At 38.6% G+C, this 11,841-nt stretch overlaps 1 protein-coding gene across 2 annotated transcripts; it reads right to left on the bottom strand.

The window, feature by feature from the left end:
- Positions 1-7,609: 7,609 nt before the first annotated feature.
- Positions 7,610-11,826, bottom strand: meaf6 (MYST/Esa1-associated factor 6). Of its 2 annotated transcripts, XM_078267950.1 has the most exons (8): positions 11,737-11,826; positions 10,503-10,618; positions 10,100-10,187; positions 9,953-9,998; positions 9,623-9,815; positions 9,016-9,045; positions 8,485-8,518; positions 7,610-8,065 (listed from the first exon to the last, which is right to left on the bottom strand). In XM_078267950.1, the coding sequence occupies exons 1-8, from the start codon at positions 11,824-11,826 to the stop codon at positions 8,051-8,053; spliced, it is 612 nt and encodes a 203-aa protein (XP_078124076.1). In that variant the 3' UTR covers positions 7,610-8,050. The 2 variants fall into 2 exon arrangements, with proteins under 2 accessions (XP_078124076.1, XP_078124077.1); XM_078267951.1 differs by lacking the exon at positions 9,016-9,045.
- Positions 11,827-11,841: the final 15 nt, after the last annotated feature.

Below are 11,841 nucleotides of genomic sequence, written 5' to 3'. Positions count from 1 at the left end.
GGTTGAAAAGTTCCATTAATGTGATTTTGGCCTATATGTTACTTTTGTTTCTATAGTCTTAATGCTAACTGAAATACCTTGTACATGCTCTTTCTAGCCTTTAAAGTGTCCAGAAATATTTTATTATAATAAATAAAGATGCATTCTTTTGGGAAGCAGCACAAATATTTTAATATGAAAAATATATTGAGTCTTAAAGTTCATTTGTGACCTTGAAAACAGTTTGGTAAAATAAAATTAAAAGTCCAGTTAAGTCAAGAAAGTTCCACAACTCCAGAAAAAGCTATTAAGTTGACTTTGGGTTAAGATGATTTAAAATTATATTTCAAAATTTAAATAAAATACATAATGTTATCAATAAGAACATGATATGAATAAATATATGGATTTGAACTGTTTAGTCAGCCCTGACAGGTGCTAATGTAAAAATATGGCCGCCTCTTCTCACTCCAGACGCCTGGTATTCCCTCATAAACTGAGAAATGTAGCTGTCAAGAAGTGATATACATTCCTGTTACTTCATGCTTTTGATCATCATTCATGACTCAGTGTAAAAGTGTTGACTTGCTGCAACAAACATGCTCTTTATATCCCATTAAAATCCTATCACAAGATCAACTCCAGATGAAAAATAAAAGCGCCATATGGTGCTGTTATTTGTTTGAGCTTTTCCCATGACTCTTCCTGAAATATGTTTGACCTTGTTTGCGAGGATCTAGGAGAACATGTCTTGTTTGTTCCCAGGAGGAGGAGGCAAAGGAGGAAGGATTGGGTTGAAGCTCCTCAGTGAATATAAAAGATTTCACGTCATCCCGCTCAGTGGCTGGGGATTCAAACTCAGCTGGATCCTGCTGGCGGAGGCTGTTAAAGTAATTAGACATTACTCTGACTGACTGACCACAGAAGAAGGAAAGGGGGGCTACGCCTTGCTCGAGACCCTGCAGCTTCAACTGTATTTCTTCTGCATATTTCTTAAAGCCTTCAGATGACTGTATGCGTGTAGTATCAACAGGAATTCCCCCCTATACATCCTCTGTTTCTGTGGGTTTTGCCCTGTTGTAACTTTTGAATGATGATGGCCAGTGGCCTTAAAATACCCAAACACATTTGTCATCTACCCCTTGTGGTTTCTAGCCAGGTTCTTTTTTTTTTTATGTCCCTGGTTCCATCTCTCTTTCTGCCACTATACCAATATAAAGTGGAAGTGGATTTTATTTGTGCTGCTTACAGCATTCACAACTAAAAAGCATCTATTTTAGAAACTGTGTTACTTTGTTTAATCCACTGATCTGTCTGACAACAGTTTACATGGGGACTATTTCTTTGGTTGAACATAGCTCCAATGAAAACTGTTTACAGGGATGTCCGTGGTTTATCATCTATATTTGTTTTTACTTGTTTTTTTTCCCCTTTAGCCTCACAAAGAAAAATTGCAATTTGGATAAAGTCCTCTACAATGCTATATGCCATTTTATGTTTTAAGAATCTTTGAGTTTATAAGATATAAACACAACTCAAGGGTTTTAATCACTCTGACTGACCTTTAACATTGAAGCTGCAACAACACCACAAGATATGATAAACAACACAAGCAGATTAGACAATTCCAGTAAAGGGTCAGCAGGGTTGAAATGTTGCTTGCAATTATTCACTTTCTGACTTTCTGTTGAAGGTATCATTATTTAAAGCTGTTGTTTTTTTCACAGTGGGGCAGACACTTGACTGAACACATGCACACACAACACACACAGAAATCATTAATTACGAGTAGGGAGCTTACCAAGAGACACCCAAAATCGAAATTATTTTGTGTGTAGCCGGGTGGTGAATTTGATGTAACCCCCATCACATTTATTTCTGGTTACCTACTACATGGATATTGTGTTCTTGTATGTCATTTAAATGTTCTATACATAAAAGAAATGTGCATATGTTTAATTTATGTTTATTTGCTGGCAGAAGGTCATTTTTGAGTTCGTTATTTACTAGGTGGCGATGTCACGCGCCAAGTAGTTGCGTGTTGCCTCTTGGTCGCTCTGTTTTTCATACAGGCCGATCATGGAAGCAACTCGGTGGAGAATGCCGGAGTTGGCTACATCGTGTGTGAAATAGGTAAATATTGCAATAACTGGTTAAAACATATATAAAAGGTTAAAGTTATATCTGTGTCCATCTTGTAACTGGATGACATGTTGTAGATGAGATTGACTTTGGATGGGTGTGTCGATGGATTCATGTGTCGCGGCCGACGCCAGTGTTTCCATGTGTTAGCAACGTATTGTTAGCTTGCATAAAGCCTCACCTATGCTATCGTATGTGGTTATTGGTAAAATACAACAACTGTTTATGTACTTTTTTTTAAAATTGTATTTAGACATCAGAGTGACAAGTGTGTGAAGTTTTGTGTGTGAAAGTTGAAGTTTTTTTGGAGTCTGTATTATGTGGAATGTTTCTAAGTCAAACTGTAGCTCAATTTAAGAATCAGCCTGAATTTATTCAGATATTATATGAAGGTATATTTATATTTTTGTAATTTAGTTTTCTATATCAGTGTCCTAAACCTGTATGTTTTGGATGTTTTTGTTGTTTTAATTCTTTTGTTTGGCCTTCTGTCAAATTGCAACAAATTATTAAAGGTGCCGCAGGTAGGATTGCGAAGATCCAGCCCTCCCCCCTTTCCGCTAAAGCCCAAAACGGTCTCCTAAGCCCCTCCCCCCACGCGGAAGAATGAATGCGTGTGCATGAGCAGTGATTGGCACGCAGTTAGACACCCCCCCTGGCCCTGATTGGTTCATCTGAACAGGGAGCTGTGGATTTTTGCAAATTGCACTGCAGGCTGTAGGTGGTGCCAGAGGAGCCAGATTTTTTTTTTTTTAAACTACCTGCTTCATGTAGTTCTACTCGAACATAGGGTCAGTTTCAGCAAATATGACAGAAAGTTAGTTTTATAAGGCTTACCTACTGCACATTTAATATTACCAAAATAAACAAACACCAAAGACGTTATTGTATCCTGTGTGAGTCTCAGCAGGCTACATGTTGCTATGTCAAGAGTGAAGATTAATTTAAACTTTAGACTACAATTCCTACTTTTCTAATTTGTTGTAAATTGTTAATTTGGACTCAAATGTATATTAAAGGCCATACAGCTGAGTCATTTCAGTTTAACTGCAGGAATCCTGTTTGGCTTCCAACAGCTCAATTAAAGTGTTGCCTTGGTCAATTCTTTCCAGATAATTTCTGAAGTGACAGGAAATGAAACAAAGATTTGTTGTTTAAGTGGTGAAACACACATTGTACATTCATGCCTCATTACTCACACACCCCAAGGTTAAATGTGTGGAATGTATTCTGGTGTGAGTGTGTGAGTTTCCAGCCAGATTACATTACGTAGTTGGCAACGTTAAATGTGACTTGTGAGTGAGTCACTGGCTGACATGTAAGCCTGGTCTCAATCACAGCCTCTGCAGTGTATGTGTTGGATGTCTGAAGGAGACATGGGAGGAGACGAGGAAATAATACCGCTGGTAGAAAAATGTGTCTCCAAACCTCATTAGTTATGAATCATGAACCCAGGTAAAGAAGTGAAGGCCCCAGTGAAACCTACTTGTGGGGAAAAGCATTAACATCTGTCTGTTAGAGTAATAGGTAAGTGCAAAGGGTAAAATAAAGTATAAACAATCTACAGCCATGCTCAGACAATAAAAAGAAGTTTGACCTGACGATGTTAATGGATCAACAACGTTTTTATAATTGATCCCGAGGGGATTTGATTAATGAATGTCTGAATCAAATTTCATAACAACCCATCCAATAGTTGTTGAGATATTTTACAAAAAATAATTAGGCTAAATATAAACCTCATGATGACGCTAGATTTCGAAATATATTTATTTATAGATTTATTATTTTTCCTATGTATTTTACAAAGTCTGTTCCCACGAGTCTATTACCGTAATTGCATTGCTACCCTCTCCCTCGGTTGTGCGGCTTCCAGTGCATTTCATAAATTAGAGCTTTCATCCAATCAGATTTCCCCTCTGTGCTGTCTCCCGGTGAAAAATCCACTCTGAGGCCTTCAGAATTTCGAGAGAATCTATCTGCTGTTTAAGCAAAAGGGACAGTGTTGTTGATTGTCATATTCTTTAGCTAATCAAATTTCGAGTTTGCCCTGTTGGGCATATTCTTTGATAGGCCAGAGCCTTCTACTAGCCAACTACGTCGGCATTTTTCGGACCGGTGGCTGAGAAGCAAAACTAGCTAGCATCACATAACCGTAGCAGTAACGTTAGTTCAAGTTGGTTTTGAGTTTTAGATGTAAAGTTAATGAAAGAAAGGTGGATGTACTTTTTCTTCAAATGATGAGCAGCTTTTAGTAAGTTTGATGGATTTTTCTGTATTTTAGTAAAATGATTTTACTAGCTATTACTGCTTGCTTTAGATAGTTACTGCTGGTGTTAGAGAGTTGAGCAGTGTCAGTGGCCGCTGTGCCCTTGTGTGTGCGTGGTGGCATGTGTGTTGTTGAGCCCCAGCAGCTTGGCTGGAATTTGTGGGGAAGCCTGTTGATCGCTGATTGTGTTATTTGTGTTTTTGATTGCTTTGTGGTCATCGTATGAGTAAATGTGACCGGTTGTTGTGGGTTTGTTTTTGTTTCTTTGGTAATTACATTAATCTTGACTATCTATGATGCAGCATACTGCGTAAAAGTGATTGCTTCAGTCACTGTGTATTCATAGTGTATTGAAACTCTCTAGGTGTTGAGCCTTGTGTTAAACCCCTTTATTCCACACGATAATGTCCTAGTGTCATGGTGAGGTTATTCAAAGGTGGTTTAATTGCTGTAGGATAGTACTGAAGGCCCAGGTGTAAAATACACGGTGATCCCCGCCACCGGGTCAGAGGATTACCCAGTTTATGGGATCACCAAATTCATTGGATTCATCCTCTGGGGATCACGAATGTCCATGCAAAAACAAAAAAAGCTGCAATAGGCTACATACAATATATGTTGCAATATGCCTAAGAAACCGTCATAACGCCAAATGCCTGCTAGAGCAGTAAAAAATGTGTGTCATTCATACCAGATGAAATGTGACTCTGGGATGCAGCCTGAAACCAAGGAGTGCATTCCAGGGATGGACCCTTCCCAGTCAGCCTCTCCATCATATGTGTTTGTCAGCAACTCTAGTTCCTCTCTATTCCCCCCACCCCCGTAACAATGTGTTAGTCACTGCAAGATTCAAGGGAGCTTTTAAATGCATGTTTTTAATCCAGAGATCCAAAACGGAAGGATAGAGCAATGGCTCACTAAAACAGCCTTATCGGAATAGTTTCACATTTTATGAAATATGCTTATTTGCTTTCTTCCTGAGAGTAGATGAGAATATTGATACCACTCTCATCTGTTACATATGAAACTAGAGCCAGCAAGCAGTTAGCTTATCTTAGCATGTAACACAAGGGGAAAACAGCATGCCAGACTTTATCCTAACTTTGTCCACCAAGCAGCACCTCTTAAAGGTGCTGTAGGTAGGATTGTGAAGATCCAGGACTTATGCCGCGTTCTATTTACCTTGGAAGTCGGAAGCCGGAGCTGGGAATGATGTCATACCCGAGTTGATTTTCATTGTTTTCATTAGCTCTAGTCCGGTTAGCTATTGTTAGCAATACCAGTTGATAACAACGCATTACACCGTTTTTTTGTGCATGCAAACAGTGTAACAACATGTCCACAGATAGAAGTTGAACATGCTTGTGTGAACGACTGATTTAGTGACACAAATAAGATAGAAGTGCTTATAACTTTATGTTACTGCAGCTTTCACAACTGTTGATACAGGGGGCAACCATGTTGGATTTTGAACTCGGGCTACTGTGAGGTTGTCCGAGTTCCGAGCTCGGAAATCTGAGGTCAGGGGGCGTGTTTACGACTTTGACCTCGGAAAATCCGAGTTCCGAGGTAAATAGAACGCGGCATTAGCCAAAAAATTTGAATATCAACAACTTCTCAGTCCCTCCCCCCCTTTCTGCTAAAGCCTAAAACGGTCTCCTAAGCCCCTCCCCCCACAAGGGAGAATGAATGCGTGCATGAGCAGTGATTGACACGCAGATAGACATCTCCCCTGGCCCTGATTGGTGCATCTAAACAGGGAGCATCTAAAACTGAGTTTTATAAGGCTTACCTACTTTAAGCTCACACATTTGTGTATTTTATACACAGAATGTGAGTTTTGGTTTTACAGGGGTTATTAGCTGGAATATTTCTTGGTACCTATTCCTCTTTGGAGAGAACTATGGTAGGCTAGCTGTTTCCAGTCTTAACTTGCTGCCTCTAGCTTTATATGCCATTGACAGATATGAGAATGGTATTGTTCTTTTTAACTAGTGGCATAAAGCAAAAGAGAATTTCCCAAAATGTATGAAGATATTGCTAAAAGTAAATAGTAAATGCATATTTGACTTTGGATGGATGGATGTCCTTACCATTTCCCTTTTTATATTTAAATTCCCTCCCATTGATGATATGAGTGGGAGAATTTTATATAAAGTTGCATCAGTTGCTATTACAATGAAATCAAAAGATCAGAAGTCTCACACAGGGACAGTACATCTTGTTTTGTTCTCATTTGGTTTGCTTATACTTTATACTACTAAAAAATGATATAACCATATTTTACCTCACCAACAGTAGTCCTAATTTTATACATTTATCTGTTTTTAATGTTTCATGCATTTGTCTTTTCGTTCCTTTTTTGCTTTTGAGAAGAACATTGTGTAACATATTTTTGTTATGTGTAACATTTTGCTATTATCAATATTATATTGTCGATGCTCAATGATAGTGTAACACTTATATTTCATTTTTTGTGTGATATTGTCAGAAGTGTGCTACCCACATACATTTAATATTAAAGCTCATTGTGTAGGATTTGTACAAACAATCTTGACCGCAGCTAAATGCCCAATCTAAACAAGTGGATAAATATGACTATGTAAAGTATCAAACTCTGTGTGTGCATGTCATTTACAGTATATTCAAGCATGTGTTTTGGCGCTGCCTAGTGATAAATTGGGATACTGCATGCTGACCTCGTAGATTAAAAACATTAAAAGCAGCAACTTTCACAAACATTTGTTGACCAAATAGTATAAAAGAAACAACTTAAAGTGCTTAAATCATCTACTTGTTAAAAGAGCATTATATATTCAAGTTTACCACTGAGAAAACCCAGGAAACACTGTGTAAATGACACGGTGCTGTCATCAGCTTGTGCTCTGAGGCGCCTGTTTATTTTAGTAACTATTTTCATAAAACAAACTGTCAGAAAAGAATTTGCTGGCTATTCTGTATATGAGTTAGGTAAACACTGATCATATTTGGACTCTTAAAAACTATTTCATAATATAACTTTATGGAGGCGTGGGAACAACATCCAACAATTGGACAATTTCACAAAGTTTCACATGCATGCATCTGCCAGTGATTTACACAAGAAACAATACAGGCTGATTATTGCAGCCAGCAGTGACCTATCAGCTACTTTACAACATCCAATAATCCTAACTGCTGTGATGAGTGACCCAAAGCACTTTTAAGAAACAACCAAAACATATTCACGTATTTTATTTTATCCAAAACTGTGTAAACCATGTAATAAAAGAATCCGGGGTATTCAGGGGTTATACGATTATGTGACACTAAGAGAAAAAAGCATAACCTTCTTACAATGGGAAATTAACTACATAATAAATACAATTTTTTTTTTTAACACTATACAAAATGGTGTGTTACTGGAGGTGGGCCTCATCAGGCCTGAAGTAACATGCAACACCATATTTCTACATACTTGGTAGGTCAAAACCTTAACCATGACCAAAGGTAGGTGGCAGGGGGGGGGAATGTTTCAAGCAATACATACAGTACAGGCTGAAATATGACAACCGAGAGAAAAAAAAAAAAAAGGCATACAAAGTTCATAAAGTCCAAAAAATCTTATGTTTCTCTACAGGTATCCTCCGCATGTGTGTCCAGGTGTTCCAGTGGTCTTTGTTAAGTTGAATAGTCCTGCAGGAGGACCGAGGACAAAGAATAAGAACAATTATTAGAAGGTAAAGACAGCAATCACAAGCTGCAACGATACGTCGAGTCATCCATTGCTAGAAAATGAAATCAGCAACTATTTTAATTATTAAATAATATTTTGAGCCATTTTTGTTTAGCAAAAATGCTAAATATTTGTGTGAGGATTCAATGCTTTTATTTGTAATACATGATAGTAAACAATATCTTTGGGTTTTGGACTGTGGGAAATTATTATGACCATCTTCATTATTTTCTGCTAGTTTGTAGACAGAACGATTAATTGAGAAAATAAGTAAATATGTTATGACTAAATATGTTTAGGTCACTAATGTAAGTAATTGTTACTTTCAGCCCAAATAACAGTTTTATTAGATGAATAAAACAAAAATAACTCAACTTACAGCTCTGGGTTTCTTGTTAACCTTCATGTCAAATCTGCAACAAAACCAAAGAAAGGCAACATTAGATACTAATAAGATCATAAAACTGGTTTTGATGGGAATTATGGTGAGGAGCAGTACCACTACTGTATCATGAAGCCCACAACAAGTACACTAAATGGCCATGTGTTTGTTCTTGTTTGTGCACAAATCTGAAGCCAGCCCAACATCTGACAACTCCAGCAATGTTTTATTTAATTGCCGGAGTTGGGGAAGCACACTTGAAATGAATCGTGGGTCAGAAAGATATGAAAATACCCCAGTAACAAGCAAGCAAATCTAACCAGAGATCAGAGTGCTGGATGCTGATATGCATTCAAATGATAAAGTGTTGGACATGCAGTATGACTGAATAACTAGCAGGCTTGAACTCAAAGTCTAGGTCAACAGAAGCAGACAGAGAGCAAGGGAAACGGTGGAAGAGTTGAGGATGGGGTTCACAGCAGGCATGATGTAAATACCACAGGAGCAGGAAGTAAAATTCAGACTTACTCAAAGTCATAATCAAACATGGCAGAAGGACTGGGGGGCAGCATTAGGGGAAGGAAGAGAGCAGCAACTGTTAGTTCACCAACCTGAGTCTAAAGCCCTACGTCTACATAATACTGCAGTCCGGACTTTACAGAGTGAGAGAACCACTCCGTCACAGTGCGTTAGGTGGAGCACCTGCTGTGTTACTATGTGGTTAGAACAGTGAACCTCGATCAGGAAAAACATGTTGACATTAAATAGGTGGTTAACACAAACAGCCACATTAAATATCGCAACTATAAACAATCTACACAACAAACCAGTCAGAACAATGTGTTCACTCAATCCAACGACAGTGGCTCTTATAATAACAAAACTGAACTTACCAATAAACAATCAGTGTGTCTACATGCTCTTAAGTCGGTGTGTCAGATCCCACAAAATATGAGAGGTTCCCAAAAAGATTTAAAAAAGCTATGAGGTGCATGTAAACATACTGATCAGCTATTAATAGACTCAGCTTCTTAATCAAGAAATCCTGAAATTGGATGTTGACTACAATCAGCACAGTCGGAAGGAAAAAGAAGCAGAGATTAAACAGCTGACACAATGCATCTTCATTATGTACCTGTGTCTGTTTTTGTTCTTCCTTTTCTTGTGGCTCCCGTGATGGCTGCCTGAGGAGGAGGAGGAGGCAGCTTTCTGAGGCTTTAGGTCCTGCAGCGTCGAGTCCACATCTTCTGTGTCCTCCTGGCTAGGCTCGTTCTCTTGGTTCTGGAGATCTGGAGAGGCGTCGCTTTCCGTGCCGCTACCTGCCTCACCTGGCGAGAGCCAAAACCCAAACGACAGCACAAACTCGGTGTCAGCAAGTACTTACTAAAGACTGACGGAGAAAAATTTCCAACACGGCTTGGCTTGAGAAAGTAAAAAAAATAAAAAAACAATTAAAAACACTCACGTTTTTCATTCATGTGATCAGGTATCCCACCGAGTGCACATACTGCCTATAAATCAAAACAGAGAGTGCAGCTGCATTAGTAGTTGTCATGGTGCAAATGAGAAACTAATACATTGTGTGAAAAAGTACAGTGAGAGAGGGACTTACTGCAACTGATGTTACAGATGACTTGCTGAATAAACGCTCTGCTTCCTTGAATTTCCTATTCCTTCTATCAGTCTTACTATTGGAGTTCCTGGTAAAATTAAAGAAATATGGTTAGGTAAGTAGCTCATGATCAAGTGGAATGACACAAAGTTACCACCATGCATCTGCTCATTAATTCCATGACACTTCAACAGCGTTGAACCATTTTCTAGTCCGTTTTCATCTTATAGCAAAGCTTAAGAGGAAAAAAAGTCAGGTTTTCAGTAAACACGTGCCTTGTGCTGGTTAATTTTGAGTTGATTGTGGCTCTTGTGATAGCTGTAAAATTACCTGCCTGCAAATGAATGTTTCCCTTATTGTCTTCTCTTCTATACACAGCCTGAGAGTAATGTGTGATACTTACTTTTGGTTGGTGAGGTATCGGTCCCATCCCCTGATGATGTTACCATACATCTGGGTGTCTTCTAGGTAGCTGCCTTCAAATGCATATATTTGTCTTTCCAAGTTTACCAGTGTCTCCTATGGTTTAAAAAAAGAAAAGAAAAAAAAAAGACAGTCACTTACATACATTGTGAGAAATGTGTAGATACTGTGCACAGATGATCAGAGCATGTAGTTGAGTTGTATCCCAAGGAATAATGAGGAAATTAGGGGTGCAGGAATTCACATTACTGAGCCTGGGTGAGAAGACACAGGGGCAGCCTACTGTTAGTGAGTCCACTGAGTCCAGGAAAAGTTATTTTATCTGCTTTTATATATTTAACTGTTTTAACTGCTCTTCAATGTTTAATTTCTTATACTGCACTGTAACTTCTTTTTTCCCCCCCATATTTTATGTTTTTTATTTTTTTAATCTGTTTTCATGTAAATCTGTTTTTAATTTTTTAATCTGTTTTCATGTAAAGCACTTTGAATTGCCCTGTTGCTGAAATGTGCTATACAAATAAAGCTGCCTTGCCTTGCCTTAGTGTTCTTAAGGGACACAGGTTTTTTGTGTGGATATGATGGATAAGGATTTTATAGTACTAGGTTATACAGTATGGAGGATATAAAGTAAGATTAAGGGAATTAGATTATAAATCTATTGTCTGATCAACACTCCTGAGCAGAAGGTGGCGTTAATGCACCAATGAGCTGCATGAAGAAGAAGAACATAACGCGAGAACTCTGCCAACCGGGAGGCGGCTAAATTGTAGCTTATGCTAGCTAGCTAGTTAGCATATTCGCTGCAGCAATGCCTGTCTGTGAGCGCAAAAAGGGCAATATTTTTTTAAAATAAAATGTAGTCGAGAAGCTAGCAATACTTGAGTGTTTTAATTAAACATTGCCAAAAGAGTCGACGTCAGATAGCTGGAGTAATGATGATGCTGCGCTCTCTATAATATTGTCTTAACAGCAGCTAAGCTAGCTAGCCAGGTTAGCAGGAGCTACTAGCTTTACTAAAGTGAACCATGGATGTCTTAAGAGTGAACTGCCAAGAGATAGCCACCGTTAGCAACTGCTATCATTAGCCTAGCATTTAGCCAGGCCTTGGCTAGCAAACGATGAGATTAAAGTTAGTTAGCTGTATTTCTACATAGTACAACACAACCAATGCCGATATCATCTTTGACAAAATTGTGGTAACGTGGACTCACAGCGAGTTCTTGTTTCCTCTTCACCAGTTCGGCGAGCTCCCGGCGGGTGTCCGGGATCTGTGGTGGAGTCGCCTTCGCATGCATCGCCATGATGGATGGAGCTAT

The sequence above is a fragment of the Sander vitreus genome, chromosome 14, assembly GCF_031162955.1.
Source record: "Sander vitreus isolate 19-12246 chromosome 14, sanVit1, whole genome shotgun sequence".
Classification (NCBI taxonomy): Eukaryota; Metazoa; Chordata; class Actinopteri; order Perciformes; family Percidae; genus Sander; species Sander vitreus.
Note: the sequence above shows the minus strand (reverse complement) of the source record. Positions and strands in the feature narration are given on the sequence as shown.

Coding starts and splice junctions, on each gene's coding strand:
- meaf6 (XM_078267950.1), bottom strand. CDS start 11,826: ATGGCGATGCATGCGAAGGCGACTCCACCACAGATCCCGGACACCCGC. Junction 10,188..10,502: donor CGATACCTCACCAACCAAAA/GTAAGTATCACA, acceptor TAATTTTACCAG/GAACTCCAATAGTAAGACTG. Junction 9,046..9,622: donor AAGAACAAAAACAGACACAG/GTACATAATGAA, acceptor GCTGCCCCCCAG/TCCTTCTGCCATGTTTGATT.